Source organism: Monodelphis domestica, chromosome 1 (genome assembly GCF_027887165.1).
Source record: "Monodelphis domestica isolate mMonDom1 chromosome 1, mMonDom1.pri, whole genome shotgun sequence".
Lineage (NCBI taxonomy): Eukaryota > Metazoa > Chordata > Mammalia > Didelphimorphia > Didelphidae > Monodelphis > Monodelphis domestica.
In genome coordinates this window covers 174,817,186-174,838,658 of record NC_077227.1, presented here as the reverse complement: position 1 = coordinate 174,838,658, position 21,473 = coordinate 174,817,186, and the positions used below count along the sequence as shown (strand labels likewise).

Sequence of the window (21,473 nt, the reverse complement as noted above, 5' to 3'; positions counted from 1 at the left end):
CCCTTTTCAAAGGCGCTTTTTTTCCAACCCAGTGAAGTAGTCTTTGCCCCTTTGTGGTGAGGGCTCATTAACATTCCCACAGCAGCATCTCTTCAAGGATTTTACTTTTGTAACTCTGTGGGGAGGTCAAGAGGCCACAGTGAAGAGGTAAAAGGAAAGAGGAGCGAAAGGGGGGGAGGGCGGAAGAAAGGAGGGGAGGGGAAAGAACCCTTCCTTTCACAATGGGTAAAGAATTGGGGAGGGAGAAGCAGGAAAAAAAAGAAAAAAGGGGGGGAGAGGAAAGGAAGAGGGGAGCCAGGACCCAGGAATGAAGCAAAAGTGGATCCCAGGGCTGCTGGCAGGGAAAGTTTCCGAGGCTCCAGGGAGAAGAAGCCAGGGTTCCCCCTGGATTCCCCTTTCTTGGTTCACAAAGGCAGGTGCTTAATGGACTCCATCTGATTAAAGAGTGACAGAGTTCTGAACTAAAATCTGGCCCCTATGGTGAATGGTAGCCTTGGACTTTGCCTCTCCAGGCCTCAATTTCTCCCTCTCTCTACAATAGAATCACGATAACTGTCTATTTACCGGGATGTTATGAGGATAAATGAGATAACGTCATAGGCATTCTAATGGAGGTGGAACAAGGGGGGCGTCACCCAGGGTCCTGACCCTGAAGGACTAAGAAAATATTAATGGCCAATGGGGAGGGGATTGAGACAGAGGTTTCCAAAACTTTTCTCTTCTAGATACCTACATCATTCATCAGTCTCCCCCTCCCCCAACTAGAGGGCCTGTCTGCCCAGGCCATCCTTTTAATAGGCCCAACTTAATCTGCATTTGTGCAACTAAAGAAGTAAAGGGACATAGGAGGTATGCAGGCTGAGCTCTGTGAGTCATCATTGGTGGCTGAGGGCACCTTCAAAGAAAAGCAGAGATAAAGTCTCCTTATTAAATACCAGAGGGAAGAGAACAATTCCCCCTTTCTCAATTGAAGGTGATAAAGCTTCTCCTATCAGCTAAAGGTTTAGGGGGTTGGAGGGAGGGGAGGGGAGAAGAATAATGTTGACACAAGCATAAAAGCTGCAAGATGGAGGTTGACTTCTACATTCAGAAGTATACCATTTTGCTCAAATTTTAGAAGGAAGATCACAATCAGAAAATAGAGAACCACCCCCCCCCCAATGAAAAAATGAACCCTAGTCACTGACTGAGTTTACAAGCTGAGCAGGGCCTGGATGATTTTGTTAGTTGTTTGCCAGAAGAGAAAATTATAGAATTGTAGACTCAGAATGTCCAAGCTGGAAAGGATCTTCAAAATCACCTAGTCCATTTCCTCCCATTTTAGAGACTGAGAAAGATGAATCCAAATCATCACTGAGTCTCTAGTCAGATCTCCCATCTGTACAGTACAGTAATTCCCTGTAACATTTCCAACAAATAGTATTCTTGGAATGCCTGAACACTTTCAGTGATGAGGAGCTCACTACTTCAAGGGGAGCCCATTTCATTAATGGACGGTTATGACTGATAGAAAAGTCTGTTATATTTAGTCAAAATCTTGCTCCTATAACTTGTCCCATTAATCCTGTCTTGGAGCCAACCAGAAAAGGTCTACACCCTCTAACATATGGTAGCCCTTATAACCCAAAGTATGGGCAGTGGGGAAATATCCACACACCTACATTCTTAGAATGATTCTAAATGGCTAAGAAATATTTCCCTCAATGAAATCACTAACTCTCCTATGGGCTTTATTGTGAAAATTACTGCTATTTCTAAGGCTTTAAATCACTTTTATATGTCCTCCTTGCTCTCAAATTAAGGTAACTGACTTTTTTTCACCAACTAAAAATTTCACAAAGCTCCTGATCCCAGAAATAGCCATATTATGAGGTGACTCCTGTTCAGCCACAATGTAGCTCTTAATTTAGGGCTCCTCAGAGAACCAAAATGCACAGGGAAGATCTCAAAGAAGGTGGCATTGAGGCAAAAAGCCAGTGGGAGAGCTCAGAGTGGACATCATGGGGAGAGGAGGACACAGGAGCCCTCCTAGGAAGGAATGGGTTAAATCCTTTCCACTGCAGTACAAAAGAAAAGAGTGTGCGGAAAGATTAGGATTTTTGCTTTTACAATGGGAGCTGCTGAAGCCTGGGGAAGAAGCAGAAGAAAAAAAGGGGGCGTCTCCCCTTTAAAGACTTGAGAGGAGTGAGAGCAAGAGACAGTAAAAGACACAGAGAGTGAGAGAGAGAGAGAGAGAGAGAGAGAGAGAGAGAGAGAGAGAGAGAGAGAGAGAGAGAGAGAGAGAGGGAGGGAGAGGGTGTGAGAGAAAGAGGTTGAGAGAAAGAGTGTGTGTGTGTGTGTGTGAGAGAGAGAGAGAGAGAGAGAGAGAAGAGAAGAGAAGAGATTGAGAGAGAGACAGAGTAGAGAGTCAGTTTTGTCTTTGGAGAGGAAGGACCTCTGTTTTAGAGTGACCTGCCCCTGCCCTGGAAGAGGCATCCACTGGCTCCATACCAAAGAGGGAGACAGGACCAAGTCACCCTTATTGAAACTAAGTGAACGATCGCCCCTCCCTTCCCCACCTCTCTCTGGCCTGGGCATGTCTCGGCGAAAGCAACGGAAACCCCAACAGTTAATCTCGGACTGCGACGGTTCCACCACTTCTGAGAACGGTGGGTGTCCCAGGAAGGGATGAGAAATGGGACCAAGCCCAGGAAAGCAGGGTCATAGTTGGGGGAGAGCACGCTGGGAGGTGGGCAGTGGTTGACATCCAGAAATAAGGTAGGAGAAGCCTGATCATTTATGATATTGTACAGAAGTCAAGAAATAGGGTTTGTGGGCATCTTGGGGGAACTTGGGCTGAGGAGTAGGTCCCCTCAGCTTTCCTTGGGATTGTTTCTCTTTTGTTTTCCTGTTGTTTGTCTCTTGATGAAAATGGAGTTTCCAAACTGGCTTGTTCTCCCCCACCCCAAAGAGTTTCTCTTCATGTCCCCTGTGCTGGCTGGTCTTTGTGCCGTTGCTAAGTAACGTCCTCAGACCTGAAGACTGTCTCTTAGGGGTGGGATTTTCCCCCCTTTTCTTTCTGGGGAGTTGGGTTGCAGGAGAAAGAGTTGGATAAAAAACGTGCGTTTTCCCCTGAGAGGGAGGAGAAAAAAAGTTTCTCATTGTTGAGAGAGAAGAGATCAGAAGGATTCCCCCAAGGGAGAGAGCCTATCTATGACAGTGGGAATCAGACCTGGCTTTTGGTGTGTATCTGTGTCACTTGGGGTAGATGTTAGAGGGGGTCAGCCAGTGTGACTGGCTTAGGCTTGTGCAACAAGGGCTTTTTCAGAGGAGATTGGATGGTAAAAGTGTGGAAGTTTGTTTAGGTAGTTTATGATGATATGAATATGGGGAATAGATATATTATCACATTATCCACTATTATTTTTTAAACCTTGATTTATAGAGATCTTTTCTTTAAAAGAATTAAATGCTCTTGGTTTTGCATCTTTTATTTCTTCTCCCAACACTCCTATAGACAGGAGCAATTATTAGCGTTTCCACTTTACAAACAGAGAATGAAAATCAACAAATATTTGTTAAGGGCCTACTATGTTCAAGGCATTATACTTATTGCAAGGGAGATGATATTGCTCAGTCATACAACAAGTCAATATCATAACTAGAATGAGCTGCTTTCATAACTTCTCTTCCCCAATGTTCACTACATCAAAATTCACTAAACTATTCAGTGGGAAGGAGCAATATTTAGTATTCAAGGTCTCTATGATGGTATCCCTTCATTCTTGAAAGAATCTGGGTGTGTAGACCCAAAGGTCATTTATAGATAGGATCAGCTGGGGAACCATCATGTCACGACTTCCCCTAATATAAGAGGGAAATTAATCAAGGGCAGAACTCAGAAACTCTTTGGTGAGTTTTGCTTTAAGTTACATAATGGATTCCATGAAAAACAGGAGACCTGGGTAACCTATTTAACAAAGAAGGGGGTCTGAAAAACCATGGTACTATTCACAGGCTAAACTCTCTTCCCCTCCATACTAGGAAAAAGACCCAAGGGCCACAGATCAGTTCATCATGGGATTCTAACTATGGAACAGCCTTCCTTGACAGACAGATTGTGGTTTGAGTGAACTGCATTTTCTCAGACTCTTATGGAAGGCCCAGTTCAGATGTTCCAAAATTTCCTAGAATCCTGCTGTGTCCGTATTTAGTAGTAGAGTGGTTATGGCTTCCTACCAATCCTACGCCAAATTAGTCCTCCATAGTGCTGCTTCGAGGCAGGGTGTTTTTTCCCTCATGCTCTACAGGAGACCTCCCTAGGAGGATAGGAATCATTTCACAGCCCAGCTCCCCCGCTGGTTCAATCGTGGAGTGATGCTGAACCCCTGGAGTCAACCATAGCCCTTTTTCTCTGTTTTCTTATGCCTACTAACACACCCCCAGAACCAAGCAGCTAAAGGAAAAGCCACTATTACCAAAGCAAGTCAGAAAGAAGTCTCCAATGGCCTTTTAGCTCTTTCTGATCATTTCATTTGGCACACTTTGGGGACTGAGGATGTGTAGATGATGTCACATAAATAATCACCACTAGAAATGGTATAAGGTATGAAATGGAAAATAACTCCATTTGTAGTGTTATCTTTCATTAAAATTAAGAAAAGACCAGAAATACAAAGTCTGTCTGAAGAGCAGAGAAGGGATTTGAGGAGAGATTTCACCCAATTCCTTGGGTTTTCCTAAATGCTTTCTTTCTCCTCTGATTAACTTTATAACTTAAACAAGCTGGCATAATGGATCTGGAGTCAGGAAGATCTGAGATCAAATTGACTGCAGACACTAGCTGTGTGACCCTGGGCAAGTCACTCTCTGCTTGCCTTAGTTTCCTCATCAGTAAAATGGTGGTACCCTTACTTACAGGGTTATTGTGAGAATCAAATGAGATACTTGTAAAGTGCTTAGAAGAGTGCCTACTATTGTAAGCACTATGTAAATGCTAACTATTTTCATTATCATTATTTATTCATATATTCCTTTAAAATTTGTAAAGCATCTTTCTTATATTTTATTGTGGATCCCGCTTTCCAAATAAATTTGAACAAGGGGTCATGAGCAGCTTACACAAAGAAGATCAGGCAGTTTTCCATGCTGCCAGGACACTAGATCAAGTTCTCCAGAGTTCTGGGCTCTTTTTCGCCTCCCTCAGTTGCTTATTTCTCTTTCTCTCCACCACGAGAAAAGTTCTGAGTTCTTGTTACTCTATGGAACACTGGGCAAGTGTCTGGTTGTCCTTTGGAGCACATCAACCCTGCACACAGATATTACTCAGAAGGCTCCAGCTCCCTCTGAAAGAATACAAATGGCCCTTTGCCTTACAATAATGCTTCATAAATTTTCCTGGGTCCTGACTAAATTTGGTAGATGCCTTTGGATTTCATAACATTTTCATCCGGATTTAGTTTACTGCCTGCACAAATTCTGTTCTGACTATTCATGACATTAATCAATATGGCCAGACAGAAACAGGAGAGCATCTAAATTCCTGGCTTGGGCAGGCCAGATAAAATTTGGTAGAAAACCAGATCTTTGCCATAACATGCAAAGTTGCATGGTGCAATGGGAAGAACAATGAACTGGGATCAATCACAAGATAACAGTGTGACCTTGAAAGAATAACTTTCCTTCTCTGGCTCATGATTTCCTCCTGTAAAATAAGAATGATCTCTAAAGTCACTTACAATTAAATATATATTTTAAGTCTGTTAATAAAGGGTAGCTATGTGGCGCTACTTTATCTTTAGCTCCATGAATTCAAATTTGGCCTCAGATACTTCTTAGTTGTCTGACTCTGGGCAAGTCACTTAACCCCAGTTACCTAGCCCTTAAAATTCTTCTGCCTTGGAACCAATATTTAGTATTGATTCTAAGACAGAAGGTAAAGGTTTTAAAAAAAAACCCAGAAGCTATTAAAGTTTAAAATAGCACTGATATTTTTTAGGACTCCTTGTATATATAATAAACATACATTGTTCTTAATTGGTAACATTTATAGAGTGCTTTATCATCATCATCATCATTATTTATTGGCTAAATTTTTCCCTTGTGTTCCATCATAAGGACTTCTTTATGTTCATATAATCTTGAGGCTACTAATTTTAAATTACTAATTTTTCCTTTCATCCTTCTTCTATTTCCAGCAACCCCTTTCCCCTAGTTATGTTTTCTAGCTAGGCACATTCCCTAAATGAGCTCTGGAACATCTTCACAAATCCCCAAACCTTAGTCTGGAAAATACCATGTCCTTTAACATACATATGAAATTCTTGGCCTCAGAGGCCAGGAAATGTCAAGAACGAATTTTAATGAGCTGTTGAGAACCTATGTTTTACCTTGGACTTTTAGCTTTCTTCCAGGCTCTGATTCTTATCCATGCAAGTAATCCTAAGTTTTTATTATCCATTTTTAAGGTCCAGAGTGTTGCCCATATCACCCAGAATCTTAAGAAAGCAATAACAGTGTGAAGAGGTATTCTGTTGCCCTTTCTTTTGCGCAAAAGTTATTGCTCAAGACACCAATCAAAGACAGTAAATATTGCACATTGGTGTTGAAAGGGAAATAATGCATTACTTCGAGAATTTCTAGAGAAGAGATCTATCTCTAGGCTAGAAATAAGAATTAAAGTATGTAAGGGATGAAACTAGGCTGGGGTAGGGGGTGCAAACTAATACAACTAGGAAAGAATCAGAAACCTACTTATTTAGTGAAAGATAGAAAACAGGACAACAACCAAGATACCTAGTCATAGTATGGAAAAATAGATTTGAGTTCATGGTCAACAAAAGTAAAATAAACAAAAATCAGTGTTGATTGCTTTGTTCATTTCTCCTTCTAAAGGAAAAAATATTCTCTATTCAGTCCTAAGAACGTGAAGGCTAGAAGTGTCATAGATCATAGAATTATGTCAGAGATCAATTCCATTCCTCTAAACCTTCCTCATTTACAGCCTACCACTCTCAACCATCATTTTATAAATAGATAAATGGAAGCCCAGAGAGAAGAATGGGCTTGAAGTTGTGCCCCCAAGCACCCAGTAAGTTAGTGGCAGAGCTGGGACCAGACTCCAAACCTTATGGGAAGAAGCATGACTTTGGGGGGGTGGGGGGAATGCCTCAAGGAATGTCAGAAGACCTTGAATTTAAGCCACTTTGGGCAGAGCATTTCAATTCTAGGTCTAAGTATCCTCAACTGAAAAATGAGGGATTGGACTAGGTGATTTCTAAAGATCCTATCCAATCCCATCATAGCCTAAGTTCTGATAGCCTATAATTCTATGACTCTCTGGCCAGACCACAATTGCTCCAAGTCTCAGAATAAGCTGGAAATTATCTTATATTCTGTATAGAGCATCTTTTTGCCAAAAAGGTGCTTTTAAAAATGGGGATCTTTGCGGGTAACTAAGTGGCATAGTTGGATAGAGTGCCAGGCCTGGAGTTGGAAAGACCTGTATTCAAATCTGGCCTCAAGACACTTCCTACATGTGTGACTGGGCAAGTCACTTAACCTGGTTTACCTAGTCCTTGCCTTTTTGTCCAAGAGTTGTTACTAAGACAGAAAGTAAGGGTTTAAATTTTTTTTTCTAAGTAGTTTTGTATCTGATCAAAAGCATGCCAATCCTGAGGATCACAATATTGTGGAACATAAATCTGGAAAAGACTATAGAGATAGGTATATGTTTTCCCCATCAGGATCAAGACTGGAAATGACTGAGCCCCTTTCTCCATTCTGCCAGAGGACCAATATTGACCCCCAAATGGGTCATAGTTATAGACTATAGTAAAGGAAAGAAAGAGACAGAGACAGGCAGGGATAGAGAGAGGGTGAGATAGAGACAGACAGAGAGAAACAGAGATAGAGACAGAGGCAAAGAGTTCAGGAGAGGAAAGAGGATAACGTTGCACTCCCGGAGAACAAAATTGTAGAAGCTACCTATGGAGTGTAAGGGTCCTTCTGTACATATGCTTAATGTGTGATATGATTTCAAGGGTTTGAAAATGGCCTCCCCCTACTATACTTACTGATTGCTGTTTGAAACACCTTTAGCCCAAGACTGGGTACAATTAGAGATAAGTAAGGCTTAAAGTACAAATGCATCTAAGAAAGGTAACACAGGGCTTAAATACACACCAAGGTGTAAAAAACTAAGATCCTTACTCCAAGGTCTTTAGCTAGCTGAGTGGAGAAGGGAGAAGGAGCAAAGGTCCCTGGGCCCTTATCTTGGCTGGAGGGTAAATGGAGCTAGGAATAGGAAGAGTAAAAGAAGGGAATTTAAAAGAGGGCTAAAAATGACCTAAATTACTTTACCATTTTGAGAGGATATTGTTTGAGGATCCTTTTGCTTGTTTGAAGGGTATGGGGTAGCTTCTACTCCTACTTTTCTCACCAGACATAAATAAATTTCTCCCCCATATCACCTCATTAATCTCTCCTCCCTACTCTAATATCCTCATCTAAACTAAAAACAGCAGATGAATGGAGTGAACATGACTAAAGAATCAGAGTAGGGAAACCTAGGCTCCCTTTTAGAATAAACCTGATTTCTGGACTCTAGTGCTGTATTTATTCCTCTTTCCACATAACCCAGGGTGATTTTTTTCACTTTATCTGTTAAATTGGGATACCATCTTGTTTTAACTTATTTGTGTTTGTGTTTCCATTAGTGTTTGTTTGACCAAACCTAGGCCCTTCAGGGAAAGAAAGTTCCTGCCCACCCCCAACCCCCCAGCTACAAAGTGCTGGGAAATTGTGTTTCTCTTTACAAGAAGCTGTTGATCCATCACCTTTCACCACAGGCTAAATTTACCTTAAAGGAGAATGCAGATCAACTTACGGATCAGAAAGCAAGTTGAGTTAAAAAGTAAGAAAGGGGACAGTGTTTCCCAGGAGAAGATGAAAAGAAAAGGGTTTCTTTTTTTGTCGGAAGACTTGGCAAAAACAGCAACCTGAGATCAAATATTCAATGCTAATTAACAAATGCTCAGTAGAGGGCCTCCATCTGACTTCCTTTCCTTTACTGAGCAAATGACAGGTGGTAGCCACATAAGGCAATTTCTCTCATTTTAGAGAAGCAGAACAGGGTAGTAGATATGCTTCAGAAAGCACCAAACTGGCATCAGGAAACCTGAATTCTAGCTTTAGTTCTACTCAATTGCTGTGTGATCTTGAGGAAGACCCTTCACCTCTCTGAGCTTTGGTTTCTTTCTTCTGAAAAATGTAGTGGGCTGTACTTATCCTTGGCATACATTCCAGAATTGAATGGATCTTTTTTTTGCCTAGAAGGAAAGAACTATAGGACCAATTAAGGGGACTCACCTTGAGCCCTTAGATTTCCCTGATTATCTAAGATTCTCTGAGCAAAATCATTTGAACCATTTGTATTATGTAGCAGAAAGAGAATCAGATGGGAATCAATCGAGAAACCTGGATTCTAGATATATAAACCAACTGTACAGCTATGGGCAAATCACTTAACCTTCTCGATTTCTCTGACTACAAAAGAAGCAGATGGGAAGGGGAGGGTATGCCATAATCTCTTTTCCAGTTTTAGAATTCTATTACTCTGTGGCTTTAAAACAAATCAACAAAATGCTATCATACCAAGATGATACTGAGAAGGAGGTTAGGTACCATGAAATGAAACCAACAAAAAAGTTAAGGTATTTTAAGTCAAAACCAGTGCTGACCCATACTGGCCAGGCAACCCTGAGCAAGTGGCTTAACTTCTCTGTGTTCTAGGCAACTCTTAAAGACTCAGATTTCAGAGAAGATGCATTGCTAAAGGAAATTTCCTTACCCAAGAGCTCCAATGAAATCAGAAGTTCAGCCCCTATCCCTGTCCCCAGGAACAATTTCAGGAAGAATCAATTGGGACTTCTTACAGAGCTATGTCCCAAATACTACTCCTATCCTGCTTTAAGAAGGCATTCTCAAAAGCAAGAAAGCAATCCTGCAAAGCTGGTCTGATTTCTACATAAATGGTAATAGTTATTGACATGCTCTCTTGTCAGTCAGAAGAGTCATTAAGAAAGCGACAGTCTGGCATCAGGAAACCTGAATTCTAGCTTCTAGTCAATAAGCTCTCTGCTAGCAGACACAAAGAAAGAAAAAAAATTATCCCTAGCTTTCAAGGAGCTCACTTTCTAATGGAAAAAAACTATGTAAATTACTAGGTACAGGAAAACCTGAGTTCAAATCCTACCTCAGAAACTTTACAAATTATATGGATCCACCCCCTCCACCCCCTAGGCATGTCACAGTCTCAGTAAACGTTTTTCTTCTACTATAAATGAGGGTAATAAAACCAGGGGCTCAGGGTCATTGTGAGTATTAAATGAGAGAATATTTGTAAAACATTTCACAAACCTTAAAGCACTATATAAATGCTAGATATGATTATTTTTAGATATATAAGGAGTAGGCAGAAGGTAATAATAGGGTAGAGGAAGGCAACTAATAGTGTGTTATGACGTGAAATATGCTTCAATATCTGAAAGATATATTTATTTTTAAATATTTGTATTTATTTATATTAACAGAGCAAAATAACATTAAATATTGATATACCAAATATATAACATTAAATATTGATGTTATATTAAATTAAATATTTTTACATGTTCAAGGTATATATTTAGATGTGAGTACTCCATCTCTAGGAAAATTGCAATTTCTTTGTGACAGCAGACTTTCTCAATTTTTTAATTGTTACATATTTCTAATTTATTTTTCTTCTGGTTTTCTTCTCCTAGTCTGTCACCCACAAAGGGATCTTTAATTGCTAAGCTAAGGAGTTTCTATTGACCTAAGCACAGAGACACAGCCATGTTCAGACCTGCGTTTTAGAAATGTTATTTTGTCAGCTGTGTGGGTGACAGACTAGGAGAAGAAAACCAGAAGAGAGATAAATTAGAAATATGTAACAATTAAAAATTGAGAAAGTCTGCAGGAAAGGGATGGAGTGGAGGAAGCTGGTGCTTCATTTATAGGCCTCTGGATGCATTGATCAAAATTTTAACATTTTCAAAGTGTTTTTCGCTATAGTAGTGTTGACAATGTATACATTGTTGTCCTAGCAGAATAATGTTTTCAAATATATTAAATGAAATGCATATTACTATGAAAGAAGATAATAATTCTTAAATACAATTACCAAATTTTTTTCTAAATTCATAGATACCAGATTATAAGCCCCTGCCCTAAAGCATGGAGAGTTTAGAATCTGCTTTGGTGGAAAGAAGATCCACATTGAATAAGTCATGTATCTTTTGAAGCCCTGAAACATCTCATTTTAGCCTCAAAATTTTTTTTTCTTATGAGGTAGAACAACTATTATCTCCACTTAATGAGTAAACTGTGGCAAACTCCATTTAACAAATATATTAGGGATAAAAATAATATCAACAAGGTCACTGCTCAACAATTTAATGCAACAAACATTAGGAATACAAAGATGAAAAACAACTCAGTCCCTTCCCTCAAGAAGCTAACATTCTATTTTGGTGAGAAGGGGTGAGACAAAGATATGGCAATGATCTATTCTATGTCCAACCAGATCTATACCATTTATAGTTAGTATGATGGCAAGTCATCAAGGACTAGCATTTGAGAGTTACCACCATGGTTCCCAGACCAGACTTTAAGAAGTTTTACATGAAAAGATACAAAAGTTACATAGCTAGTAATACAAGAATAGAATATAAGTGTAGCACTCTACTACACCAAGGGTGACAAGGTACAGATGAGAGATGAGGAGGAATACACACATATGGAGAAATCTGAAACAACGTATTATATAGTGAATAGAGGAGAGAGAGAGAGAGAGAGAGAGAGAGAGAGAGAGAGAGAGAGAGAGAGAGAGAGAGAGAGTCAAAGTAAAAAGAAAAACAACCAAAAAACCCTCAGACTCCTTTAGGAGACCTGAAGAGAAACAATTTCCACAGAAAGGATCAGAAAAGGTGGGGCTTTAATCCAAGTTTTGAAGAAAAAGCAGGATCCTGAAAGATGGAGGTGAAGAAGTTCATATATGGTTCAGGCATGAGAGTTGACCTGGGCAAATGTGCAGAGGCATGAATGAGTTGAGTATTTTCATTGCAGAGAATCACTAATTCATTTTGGCTAGGACCCAGTTTTCAGAAGCCCTGAGATCATTCCTATCTCTTCTTCCTCTAAGCTTCTTTCTAAAACTTGGAGTTCTTAAACAGTTTGTGACATGGATCCCTTTGTCGAAGGCTACAGGATCTTCTCAAAATAAGATGTGTTGCCTACATCCATAATTGAAAGAAATGAAAATTTTTCATTTAGAGATTAGAATAATGACATAATTTTTCCCCAAGCAAGTTCACACATCCTCTATAGACCCCTTGGGAGTCTGCATCCCAGATTAAGAACCCCTGTTCTAGAGAAAGGGCAGAGAGTCTTAAAAAGATAAAATTGTCTCCTCAAACATTTAAGCCAAAATCTTGATGATCACTTCCTCCCTTGATGTTTTCTCTGCATTCTGACTTCACCCAAGTTTTATCTCCCCAGACAGGATTCTCAGGAATTTCTCCACCACCACCAGGTATAGATAGGATTTGCTTCTTCCCATCAATCTCAGCCTTAAAACTCTAAAGAAGGTTCTCAGGTCAGCCATAGTAAACATAGGACTCCTGACTATTAGCCAAAGCTTTTGCTATTAACCCATCATGCCTCTGTAATTGGCAAGTATGAAGTGTCCTCTGTAAATGAAGTAATTTCTATTGGTTAGTGGGGGTTAGATTGTTGAGATCTCTGCCTAAAAGAGCCTTCCAACCACTAGTGAAAGCTTAAAGAAAGTTGCAGAGGTATGAGATAATGAGGTAAATACAGAGCATGGCAAGTAGTTCAATTTGCCTGGAGGCAAAGGGATATATGGAAGACTGGTATGAGAAAAGATTGGAAAAGTACAGTGTAACTAAACTATAGAAAATCTTGAATGCTAGACAGAGTGATTTGAACTTGAGCAATGGAAAAGTTACAAATCCAGATCTGTCCATGGGACAGAAAAATCTAATTACAATATAAAGAATGTCTTGGGGCTGGAAAAGCCTAGAAGTTAGAAGATCTATTAGGAAGCTCTCTCTCGCTCTCTCTCTCTCTCTCTCTCTCTCTCTCTCTCTCTCTCTCTCTCTCTCTCTCTCTCTCTCTCATATAAGATATTGGGAGCCATAAGAGGTAGGCAATGAGAAGTAAGTGACTTGCCCAGAATCACAGAGCTAAGAACTGTCTGAGGTCAAATTTGAACCCAATTCAGGGCCTGGCTCTCAATCCACTAAGCCACCTAGCTGCCCCTGATAATCAATTTTTTAGATGAATGACCTCATAGATTCCTTCCAACCTGAAACTTTAATGATACTAGGAAGTTCCCTTTTGAAAAGTACAGTCCACTTCTAGTAATACAAGCAGAATGTGTATCATGAAACAAAATTCAGGGATTATATATAACCCATCCCAATCACTACTTTCTTTGCCTTGTTTCTTCTTCATTGTCTCAGAGAGGAACCTGTCCCACCCTCTCTCAGAAGCATTCATTTCTAGGTCAGAGCTCTTCCCAGAACTAAGCAGTTTAATAACTTTGGAAGAGGTAGAAGAATAAAACTATTAAATAGGAGGTGGTCTCTTAGTTCAACCATGTGTGTGCTTGAAACCTATTATCATCCCCGAAGTAGACTTTTCCAGGTGGCCTACAAGGTATTCTGCACTCGGGTATTCTTTAGGTGAGAGGCACAAAGAGGAAGTGGCAGTGACCTGTTGGCCCTGAATAGCTTACCTAGTGTTCTGCTACAGGGCGAACCAGACCAACATCCTTTGTGAAAGCATTTTTTCATGGGAATACACTCATGGATCATATAGTTTTGTTTTCTCCAGACATCTGGGGGAGGGGCAGAGGGACTTCACCTATTCTGAAGTTCAGGACTTCCTGGTTCACCAGACCCTTTCTCCAAAAATAGGATCTGCTCTATGGCTGTCCTTTAATAAGTAGGGCTATTTCCAAAAGCGCCCTTGTAACCCGTTCGTTACCTAGGTAAGAGCAGGTAAGAGCAGGCAAGAGGGTGAATGGCCAGCCCTGGAAGAATCCAAAGATGCAGTCTTGTATGGCTCCTTGCAGTGCCGACACACTAAAGTACCGTCTGGGCTCAAGTCCCACGCCGGGATGCTATCCTACGCCCCCCCCCCCCCCACCGCCTTCTCCCGCACCTCTCAATTCTCTGGCCCCTCCTTCCTCTCGCCTCTTCTTCCCGGCGGCTCCTCCCCTCTCCCCTTTCCCTGCATTCTCCCTAGGCAGCTCCTCCCCCTCCTCCTCTTCTTCTTGCTCCTCCTCCCTTCCTCCCCTTCTCTGTTTCTCCTTTTCCCCCCTCCCCAGCTCCCCGAGCTCCTCCCCGCCCCCCGCCCCCACCGCCGTAGCCGCTGCGCCGCTCCCGAGCTCCATCTCTGCAGTCAAGACGCCTGGGTGCAGAGGCTGCCGCAGCTACCACGGCCGCTACCACCTCCTCCCATCCCCCACTCCCATCCCCATTGTCCCCCCAATCCCTGAACCCCCACCATGGCGCACGAGGCCGGGAGGAGCTCTCGTCCCGGGGGACCCTGCGGGGAGCTGCGGGCCGAGCTCAGAGGTGCGGTAGGAGCTGGGGCCTTGGGGAGGGGGTTAAAAGGAAAGGGAGAGAATGGGGGGGGGGGGCGGGGAGCAGACTTCGAGGTGATTGATGTTTGCTAGGGTAGAGGTTTAGCTCAATGCGGAGCTCCCCACTTAAGCCACTGCCCCGCCCCCTCCCCTTCTTCCACCCCACAGCACAGATAATGCTACCCCCTCCCCCACTTCCCAGCCCCACTGTGGAGGGATGTAGGGGGGGGTATCTCACAAGACTATAGCAGAGGGGTCTGGACTGGTGGGACAGAGATCCTGCTATACTCCTAGTGTGTGGGGGGAGGAGTGGGGGGGTGCTCAGACCCTCCTGGTTTGCTTGCCCGATGAAAACCTGGGTCCTCCAGCGCCCACTCCCCTCCCCCCAGCGATGCTGAGTGGGTTCTTAATTAGAGCTTCGTGTTTTCCTGTCTCACACCCACCCTTCCTCCCTCCCCAATCCCCTTTTCTTCTCCCCAGGTGACACTGGCGACGAGGACCAGCCTCAAGTCTGCGCCAAGTGTTGTGCCCAGTTCACTGACCCAACTGAGTTCCTCACCCACCAGAACACGTGTTGTACCGACCCCCCAGTGATGGTGATCCTCGGGAGCCAAGAGAATTCCAGCTCAAACTCCTCCTCCTCTTCTGAAGCTAGAGCAGAAGGCCAGGACAGCCCCCAGATTATGGATACAGAGCATGGCAATCCCCCCGACCCTGGGCCCTCTGTACCCACATATGCCAGCTGGGGACCAGATAGGGCTCGAGAAGACTCCTCAGACCACTTTCTCATCACCACAGCAGGAGCCACTTCAGCTAGTGGAGGTGGGGGGCTGATTTTGGCTAGCCCCAAGCTGGGAGCAACCCCTTTGGCTTCAGAGTCCACCCCAGCACCCCCTCCACCACCACCTCCTCCCCCTCCTCCTGGAGCAGGTAGTGGTCACTTAAACATCCCCTTGATACTTGAGGAACTCCGTGTCCTACAGCAGCGACAGATCCATCAAATGCAAATGACAGAGCAGATTTGCCGGCAAGTACTCCTTCTGGGCTCCTTGGGTCAGTCTGTAGGTACTACTGCCAGCCCCTCAGAACTACCTGGCACAGGTGCAGCCACTTCTTCCAAGACGCTGCTGCCTCTTTTCAGTCCCATCAAGCCTGGCCAGGCAAGCAAGACACTTACACCAGCTTCTTCATCTTCCTCCTCTTCTAGCTCTGGGGCAGAAGTACCCAAGCCCACCTTCTTCCACCTCTATCACCCACTAGGGGCACAGCACCCCTTTTCTAGTGGTAGTGTAGGGCGAAGCCACAAACCCACCCCTACCCCAACCCCTTCCCCAGCTTTGCCAGGCACCACAGACCAACTGATCTCCTCTCCCCACCTGGCATTCCCTGGCACCACAGGACTGCTGGCAGCACAGTGCCTGGGGGCAGCTCGGGGCTTGGAAGCAGCATCTTCCCCAGGTCTTCTAAAACCGAAGAATGGTAGTGGTGAGCTGGGCTACGGAGAAGTGATGGGCCCCTTAGAGAAGCCTGGTGGGCGCCACAAGTGCCGATTTTGTGCCAAAGTATTTGGCAGTGACAGTGCTCTACAGATCCACCTACGCTCTCACACCGGTGAGAGACCTTACAAGTGCAACGTCTGTGGCAACCGCTTCACCACTAGAGGTAACCTAAAAGTACATTTCCACCGCCACCGAGAGAAGTACCCCCATGTGCAGATGAACCCTCACCCAGTACCAGAACACTTGGACTATGTCATCACTGGCAGCGGCCTCCCTTATGGCATGTCTGTGCCCCCAGAGAAGGCCGAGGAGGAAACCACTTCAGGGGGAGCTGAACGTAAGCCATTGTCAGCTTCGGCCACAGCACTCACCGCCACCGAGAGCCTGACCCTGCTCTCCACCACCGCAGGTACAGCCACTGCTCCAGGTCTCCCGACCTTCAACAAATTCGTGCTCATGAAGGCAGTGGAACCAAAGAACAAAGCAGATGAAAACACCCCACCCGGAAGTGAGGGCTCAGCTGTCTCTGGAGGAACAGAAACTGGCACCACAACTAGGATGCAACTGAGTAAACTGGTAACATCTCTGCCCAGTTGGGCACTGCTGACCAACCACTTCAAGACTAGCGGTGGCTTCCCTTTCCCATATGTGCTGGAGCCCTTGGGGGCTTCCCCTTCAGAGACGTCCAAGTTGCAGCAACTGGTGGAAAAGATTGATCGTCAGGGAGCTGCTGGGGCTGTTTCTACTGCCTCGGGGGCCTCTACCACCTCTGCCCCTGCAGTTTCCTCTTCAGCCTCCTCAGGCCCTAACCAGTGCGTCATCTGCCTTCGGGTATTAAGCTGTCCCCGGGCCCTTCGGCTCCATTATGGACAGCATGGCGGAGAAAGGCCCTTCAAGTGCAAAGTATGTGGCAGGGCCTTCTCTACTCGGGGCAATCTTCGTGCCCACTTTGTGGGTCATAAGGCTAGTCCAGCTGCCCGGGCCCAAAACTCTTGCCCCATCTGCCAGAAGAAATTCACCAATGCCGTCACTCTGCAGCAGCATGTCCGTATGCATCTGGGGGGGCAGATCCCCAATGGGGGCACCATCCTGCCTGAAGGTGGGGTAGCTATGAAGGAAAGTGGAGCTGAGCAGTCTGCACCACTAGCAGCAGGAGTCTTCCCTCAGCAGCAGCAGCAGCAACAGCAACAGCCACAGCAGCAGGCATCCCCAGAGGAGGAACTGTCTGAGGAAGAAGAAGAGGAGGAGGAGGAAGATGAGGAAGATATAACAGATGAGGATTCCCTGGCAGGGAGGGGCTCAGAGAGTGGTGGTGAGAAGGCCATTTCCATGAGGGGGGATTCCGAAGAGGCGTCTGGCCCAGAAGATGAGACAGTGGCCACAATAGCAGCATCTGGAAAGGAAATGGACAGTGGCGAGAAGTCAGCCCAGCAGCCTTCCCTGCCGCTTCCTGGTAACCTGGAGGAACCTCAGTCCATGGAGCATGGAAAAAATGAGCTTATAGGAGGCATTGAGGGGGGTGGACAGCCTGAGGGGAATAGCAGCCCAACTTCAGTGCTCTCTCCAGAGGGGGAAGTAGTCAGTGCTATCATAGCAGAGGGGCCAGGCATACAGGAAGCCAGAAGGAAGGAGCATGGGGAGAGCATGAGCAGCAGCAGCAACAGTAAGCGGTCCTGTGGGGTGTGTGGCCAGTCCTGTCCCAGCCAGGCAGCCCTGGAGGAACATCATAAGGCCCACAGCAAGGAGGGGTCACTCTTCACCTGCAGCATCTGCAAGCAGGGCTTCCCTGAGCGGGCCACCCTCAAGAAGCACGTGCTGCTGACACACCACCAGGTACAGCCCTTTGCCCCCCATGGTCCTCAGAGTGTACCCTCACTCTCCCTTACCCCGGGCCATTCAGCCTCAATCTCTGCACCAGGATTCTGCCCTTTTGCTAGAAAAGATGATCCCACAATCCAATGAGGCCCTTTAGCTGTACCTACTGCTTCCTGAACCAAGGAGCAGAGATTGGGGGTTCCATAGAAGGACCCTTATGATTTTACCTGCCCCTCTATATTATTGTCATAGCAATTGGGGCTCCCTAATATAATCATATCCCCCCAAAATCCTCTCCAGCCCCCACCCACCCATGCATTGAGATCCTGGTGTTCACAGGGGAGAAGCCCCTGAGGAATTTTTCATTGACCCTTCTACCCTTACTTGTGAGGAACATATTCTTCTAGAAGGCCTTCATATCCCCAGGGGGAAACCTCTCTAGCTCCTTCAGGGGTGAGCCTTCCCTCTCCTTTCTTCCTCTCCCTTTCCCTCCTGGCAGGTGCACCTGAGCACCCACATTTGGAATTTCAGCCTAGCCCAAAGGGGCTGGCATCTGTCCCTGGAAGGCCCCATGCCCCTCCTCTCTGGTGGCCAGGTCAAGCTACAGGACTTCCTGTCCTGGGACATCCCTGCCCAGTTGGTGGGGGTGGGCCCTCTATCTTTCTGGAACCAATACACCACTTTCCTGTCAAGTAGCCTGTCCTCTAAGCCCCCAGGTTCCAGCTCCACCTCTGCCACCACTGGTGCCCTGGCAACACCTACCCTGTTTGGTCCAGGAACTGTAGCTGGGAAATCATCTCCAGCAATAGGATCCAGTGAGGCCAAGGAGAAGGCCACCCCCCCTCATATGCCAGCCTCCTGCATCCAAGACTGTACCGGAGAGTCCAGGCAGAGAAGAGAAGTAGCAAACTGCAGTGTCCCTCACCCTATTCCAGAAGGTGCCAGGAATTGGGATTTTGCATTGGTTCATGACATAACCCTTTGGGGTGAGAAGAAATGCAGGATATGCCATCCCATGGGCCCTGAGAGTCACATGTAGGCAGAGGAGACTGGTTGATGGGTATGGCAGGACACATCAGCCTTCTCTTGACCCCATCTTGGTGGCCTTGAGGAGGCACTGGAGAATGGCACCTCTCTCATCTTGACGGTTTTCCAACGTAGGATTTGGAGTATACAAGTCTAACTGCTGAAAGGAGGAGTTTAGTTGAGAATTGAGGGTGGTTCATGGATTGCAGACAGGAACATGAGGAGGACAAGAAAAGTATACGGCCTGATATGAAAGCTTGCCATTCCAGGTCTGAGACATATATCTGGAGGGGTGCCCCAATTCAGATTGAATGGCTCTAGTGAATGTTCAGCTCTAATAATGAGTGCACAAAGGACAAAGTAACAAGTCCCTCCAAACTGGGTTGTTCCAGTTTATTAGGACCCCCCCCCTTTTCCCTGGATCCTGCTTTTCCCCTAATAACCTTTTTCTTTAAGCTCTTCCTTCTCCCCACTCTCCCTGTCCATGGACCAGGGCTTATGTCTTCACCACTATCTGGCTCTTTCAGAGACCACCAGCTACTGGAGGCATATGCCCTTCTCCTCCCTCCTGTAACAGACAAAATGTAGTATTTACTCTTAACATAGGATCATGTGGAAACAGGAGCTCCAGAGGAGAAGCAGTGACTGGGAGTCCTGTCATCGAGGGACATGAATGGCAGCTTCTCCTCTAAAACTGTAGGCCCCAGAAATTCCTAACATAGTGAAATGTGCAGGGCAGAGGGGGGAGATAGTAGTGTCTTTCTCGCTATCATTAAAGGTGTTTTGACCAAACATTTGTGTTGTTTGCTCCTTGTGACTCATTGTTTAGCGGGAGCAGGCTCTATGCACTGTACCACTGAATTCTCTCCCTCTCCCCTTCAGGCCTCCAGTTCTCTGCCGGAATTGAACATGTGGTATTAACATTTGTCCAGTCTTATCCCATTATAGTTTCTAGTATGGGAATATTCCCTCCCTCTACCTTCTTAGCCTCTCAAAGTAGGGAATTTTCTTTCTATGTTCCTTCCCATCTCAGGTTTTCTCTTTGCAAACATTGGGCCTTCTGCCACCATAGTCTCAGGGTGGGGGTGGGGTGGGGAGGGGTGGGAGCCAGTATTCTTTCAGTTATCTTATTTTTTCCCCCAAACTTTAAGCTGTCAGCAGGTCTGCTAAAGGAACTAAGAAAGTGAACCTCTCTTATTCTTTTAGATAAATAGATGTAAACAAATTAAAAGTGAGATAAATAAATGGGCTTATCCCTAGTGCTTCCTCAAAAAATTATATATCTAACACTTTTGAGTGGAATGGTTGGCAGAGTCATCACATGAGCAGAATAAAGTAGATATTCTCTACCTCAGTCTCAGGGTAAAGTCCAAATTGTGATTTGGAGAAAGTGTTGAAACACTTTTTGGCTCCATTGCCTTACTTCCCCAGAAAGAAGACTCTCCAGGCCCCTAAGAGGCCATTTGTAGGATGCTTCAAGTTGAATAACTAGGAGCTCCTGTTGTGAGGCCAGCTCCAGGACAAAGAGGAAAGAGGTGAGTAAACCTATTCTTTGCTTAAGCTCAGACAAAAGCAATGAATAGGTGTTGGATTCCAGTTGGCCCCACCAGAGCTGTGTGATTTCCTTTTAAAAATACAACTGGTGAATGGAAGAGACCAGGACACTGTGAGGCCTAGAATAAGAAAGAAGTAGCTCCTGTCCCTTTAATTCCTGGCAAAGCTTTGTAAGTCTCTTGTTCCTTTCCTCTTTTATTCTCTCTAAGGAAGGAGGTGGGTCAACAACCCCTTCCATTCTCCACTTCCCCCACTCCCATTGGTTACAGATAATGCTATTTAACTAATTAAACCTGACTTGCCCTCTGTTGAGGTGCCAGCTCTCATGCTAACAGCTGTCTGTGAGGCTTCTATTGATGGACACTTCCTTACTTCAGGTCAACTCTAATCCCTGCGGAGCCCCCATTCTGCTCCCCCACCCCCTCTCCCACTGTTCCATTTCATTCTTCTCAGCTTTCCTCTTCAATCTCCAAGTCATTTTTTTACTCCTTCCCCACTCTTGTCTCCCTTTCTATCTGATCTTCCCTTTATTCCCATTTTGCTGTTATTTTACTCCTGTCTTTTCTGTGTCTTCGGCCTTACCTTATTCCTTCTCTCCCTGACTGGACATCTTCCCCCATCCTGCCTACCCTATCCTCCATTCTCATATTTAGTTTTCCTCCTAATCAGCTCTTCAGAAGGTGCCTGATCCCTAATTCAGTGGCCTGGGTGAATGAGTTACTGAAACTTGCAAAAGTTTGCTCTTAGAATTTTAAGTCTCCAGAGAATGTTTTTAAAATCAAAATAAAAATCAAAAAATTTTAAAATCAAAATAAAATCAAAATCCATGTAATAAAAGGACAGAGTTGCATTTTTAAAATGACAATGTTTCAAAAGAAAAATAAGCAGATAAGGACAATATTAGA

General features: G+C 44.6%; 1 protein-coding gene across 2 annotated transcripts; it reads left to right on the top strand.

The window, feature by feature from the left end:
- Nucleotides 1-1,994: 1,994 nt before the first annotated feature.
- On the top strand, nucleotides 1,995-19,806 carry SALL2 (spalt like transcription factor 2). 2 transcript variants are annotated; one of them, XM_003340021.4, is made up of 2 exons: nucleotides 1,995-2,648; nucleotides 15,155-19,806. In XM_003340021.4, exons 1-2 carry the CDS (start codon nucleotides 2,576-2,578, stop codon nucleotides 18,133-18,135), a joined length of 3,054 nt encoding a protein of 1,017 aa, XP_003340069.2. In that variant the 5' UTR covers nucleotides 1,995-2,575; the 3' UTR covers nucleotides 18,136-19,806. The 2 variants fall into 2 exon arrangements, with proteins under 2 accessions (XP_003340069.2, XP_056665992.1); XM_056810014.1 differs by lacking the exon at nucleotides 1,995-2,648 and adding an exon at nucleotides 14,294-14,666.
- Nucleotides 19,807-21,473: the final 1,667 nt, after the last annotated feature.

Coding starts and splice junctions, on each gene's coding strand:
- SALL2 (XM_003340021.4), top strand. CDS start 2,576: ATGTCTCGGCGAAAGCAACGGAAACCCCAACAGTTAATCTCGGACTGC. Junction 2,649..15,154: donor TTCCACCACTTCTGAGAACG/GTGGGTGTCCCA, acceptor TCTTCTCCCCAG/GTGACACTGGCGACGAGGAC.